The following is a 3,693-nucleotide window of genomic DNA, read 5'->3' as shown; positions in this document are numbered from 1 at the left end:
GAAAAAACTCATCCTATAATCATTAATCGATGCCTGTCTTTTCACTTGCTGTAACAATAAAAGTGCAGGGGAGCGCTGACTTGGTGCTTAGTCTCCAGAAGAAGTCTAAGCCCTCTGCTTAAAACGTCATTCTGACTCGGTTTCTCATTTTCACCGTCCCCTACTGCTACTGATATCAACCATTGAAATCACGTATTTGTCAGCCCAGATCTCTACAATATGAATGGACACTCCAACATTACAAGTGGAAATATGACTTTGTGATTTCAATATCCTAAGTTAATAAAAGTGTAATTGTACTGGGAGTAAGATGACCAGCACCTGGAAAAGTGCCAGGTAAATGGCTCTTCTCCATAAGAGCTCATTGGGTGTCTGGGTAAATATATTTCTTCAGTGCCTTCTTACCAATTATGGAGATTCTTGACTGCATGCCAACATAGGAAGTGACTCATTAATTAAGGAAAGGCCATTGTGCTACTTTATTTTCACAGGTTGCATAGTGCCAAGATGTGTCTCATAACAGTGAGGGACAGATCACGTAAGTCAATTCCAATGAAAGTGGCATCATTTCCCTTTGGAATATTCCAGAGTTCAAGCCTTTGGGAGATGGAAAACTGATATCATTGTCATACTCGTTCTGACTGCTCTTTATAAAAGCTGTGCTAAAGTTGAGACATCAAGAATCAAAGTGACTTTCAGGAAAGGAGTTTCTCAATTCTTGAAAGTCAGAATTAGTGATGTCCTTCTGGATTAATCATCGGTAATACTTTCACCAGCAACTATACGCAAAGCTTGCTGATGTCTTGAATCTTCTACAGAACAGACACTTTAGTGAGTTTATTTTCTTTTAATCTGGTTGTTGATAATGATTTCAGCCAGAAAAGCATAGACCTGCTAGGAAATTCTTAAATTCTTCAAAAGTAAAAGTTTCTTGGGTTATTACATGTTAATTTTAAGATTTCTAAACTATGGGTTTGCTAACAGGCCACAGGAAAACTATATGTATATACTTATTTATGTTGCAAAACATCAGCTCATACACCAAATGCATATTAGACTTTGAAACAGTTATTTACAGGACTATTTAAAGCATAAAAGGATGCTGAGTTCACTGGAATCAATAAAAATTGGTTAAGATATTAGGTACATTTTATTTCAGTTATAAACAGAAAGTAATGAAGAATGAAGTAAAATAATGATGTGAAATAATTAAAATATAGCTAATTTGGAAATAAATACCACTAAAATATATAGAATATAACTTGGATAATAAGCTAGTGTCTTAATAAACATTGCTTAATTTTGATTCATATGAAATGGGAAGGTGCCTTAAATTATGGGTTAGATAAGAAAAATAATTTTAAAATTCCAAGCATTTGATTATGTGTGACGTAGATTCTTGTATAATTCAGTTATAAATCTCTTCTCCACTATTAAATCTGATAATCTGTAGTGAATATAATTTTGAAATTGTTGGTTTTAAGTGGTTTTCTTCTAGTAAAGGATGAGAGCAGATATATTGTGTTTCAAATATCCAATTGCAATCATTATTTATTTATGTATTTATTATTTATGTATATTAAGTATAAAACAGGACACACACACACATACAGTGCCTAAAACGTGTGTATGTGTGTTTATTTATATATGTGCAGAGAGAAGAGTAGAGGGAGAGAACACATAGCATTAGTGGGATAATAAAATAAAAAGAAACCTGGACCAAAACTAGTAAATAAAAAGATACATTAATAGTATTATGAGAGTTAAGTGAAGGAGTATTTTAATAAAACTTGTGCACTGAAGAAAATGACAAATACCTGCTTGAAATGATTGCTATTGTTTACTCCTGTTATTTAAAAAATCAGAGGTCTTTTGGAGGGAGCCAATCTTTCTATCATCTTTCTAGGCATATAGATATCAAAAATGTATAAAATGACCTTAGAGAATGCCCATTGTTTTGTGAAGTTCATATTTAAGATGAAAATGAGAACAATTAATTTTAGTCAAATAATCCATTGATTAAAAGTCAAAAATTGTAAAGCACAAGGATAAAGGACATGGCATGCAATGTTTGCATTTTTCATATCTATCCCTTCACTTCCTTTCACATGTAAATTAAGACTTTTCTCCATGAGGGATAGATAGCATGGTGCAGTGAATATGGTAAACAATTTGTACATATGCTTCCATTGCATTATAACACTTAGACATCTAGAGAAACAGAAACTTTGAAAAGAAAGGTACATGTTCAACACATGACTAATTAATTGGATTATGTTGTTGGAGAAAATATACTCTTAAAACTGTTTCTCACTTTCTCTTTCAGACAAACACAAATACACATGGACACACACATTCAAGGGACAAACATTAAATAGGAACACAGTTTTTCTTTAGCTGTACTGAGGTATACTTAAGTAGGCGTAGGATTTTGACCACTTTAACCATACCTTTTCTTTTTTTAAATGCAGAACGTTTCATCAAGAATGAAGAATATCTCAGTGGTGGCAGAATTTCTTCTCCTGGGTTTTTCTGGCCCATCGAGGCTTCAGTTTTTACAATCTGGGATCTTTGTAGTGATCTACCTGTTGGCCCTAGTGGGGAATGGCCTCATTGTCACCATAGCATCCTTGGATCCCTGCCTGCGCACACCCATGTACTTCTTCTTAAAGAATCTGTCCCTTTCTGATGTTTGCCTCATGTCTTCCACTGTGCCCAAAACTGTTGCCAACTCCTTGACCCACATCAATTCCATCTCATTCTCTGGCTGTGTCATGCAGGTCTTCCTGGTGCCTTTTGCCACAGTGGCAGAGCTGTTCCTGCTCACAGAGATGTCCATTGACCGCTATGCTGCCATCTGCCATCCTCTGCACTATGAGCTCATCATGAACAGGGGCCTGTGTGTGCATATGGTGACTCTGTCCTGGCTCAGCAGTGGCTTGATATCCATTATACATATAGCAGGAACCTTTTCCCTAACTTACTGTGGGCCCAATGAAATCCAGCAATTCTTTTGTGACATTCCCCAGTTGTTAGCTATTACTTGCTCAGAGAATGTGACTGCAGAAATCGTGCTCATTCTTATTAATGCAGTCTTGGACTTATGTTGCTTTATCTGCATCATAATCTCATACATATACATCTTCTCCACTGTCAGAAAGATTCCATCCACAGAAGGACGGTCAAAAGCCTATTCCACTTGCCTCCCACACCTGGTAGTGGTTGTACTTTTTCTCTCAACTGCTTTTATTGCTTATCTGAAACCTATTTTAGGGTCTACATGGGTCACCGATCATGTTCTATCATCTTTTTATATTTTGTTGCCGCCTTCCCTTAATCCCATCATATACAGCCTAAGAAACAAAGCCATGAGAGCTACTCTGGAGAAGCTGATCACTAAGAAGCTCTGGGTGAAGGGAATATCATTTTTCTCCAAGAATAAAGGCATTTTATTCTTAAGATTTGTGTAAGTCCAAGTTTAATTTAGCTGCTCAGTTGCAAATCTGTGCTTATCTCCAGGGTTATGTGGAACCCTGGTGGTGATTCTGCAGGAAATTGGAATAAAGTATACTAATGGAAAAGAATGAAGTTGTCCTCAGGTCTGACAGTTACAGCTTTCAAGCATTGGTAGAAAAAATGTGCACATTCATATTTGTACCCGGTTTCTGTTAGGCTGTCTTGATTTTTGTTTAT

General features: G+C 36.0%; 1 protein-coding gene across 1 annotated transcript; it reads left to right on the top strand.

Moving 5' to 3' along the window:
• Positions 1-2,486: 2,486 nt before the first annotated feature.
• Positions 2,487-3,470, top strand: LOC140846054 (olfactory receptor 14A16-like). Its single transcript, XM_073221467.1, has one exon. The coding sequence runs from the start codon at positions 2,487-2,489 to the stop codon at positions 3,468-3,470; it is 984 nt and encodes a 327-aa protein (XP_073077568.1).
• The last annotated feature ends 223 nt before the right edge of the window (positions 3,471-3,693 follow it).

Source organism: Manis javanica, chromosome 14 (genome assembly GCF_040802235.1).
Source record: "Manis javanica isolate MJ-LG chromosome 14, MJ_LKY, whole genome shotgun sequence".
NCBI classification, from domain to species: domain Eukaryota; kingdom Metazoa; phylum Chordata; class Mammalia; order Pholidota; family Manidae; genus Manis; species Manis javanica.
This window is presented reverse-complemented; position numbering and strand designations above follow the sequence as displayed.

Coding starts and splice junctions, on each gene's coding strand:
- LOC140846054 (XM_073221467.1), top strand. CDS start 2,487: ATGAAGAATATCTCAGTGGTGGCAGAATTTCTTCTCCTGGGTTTTTCT.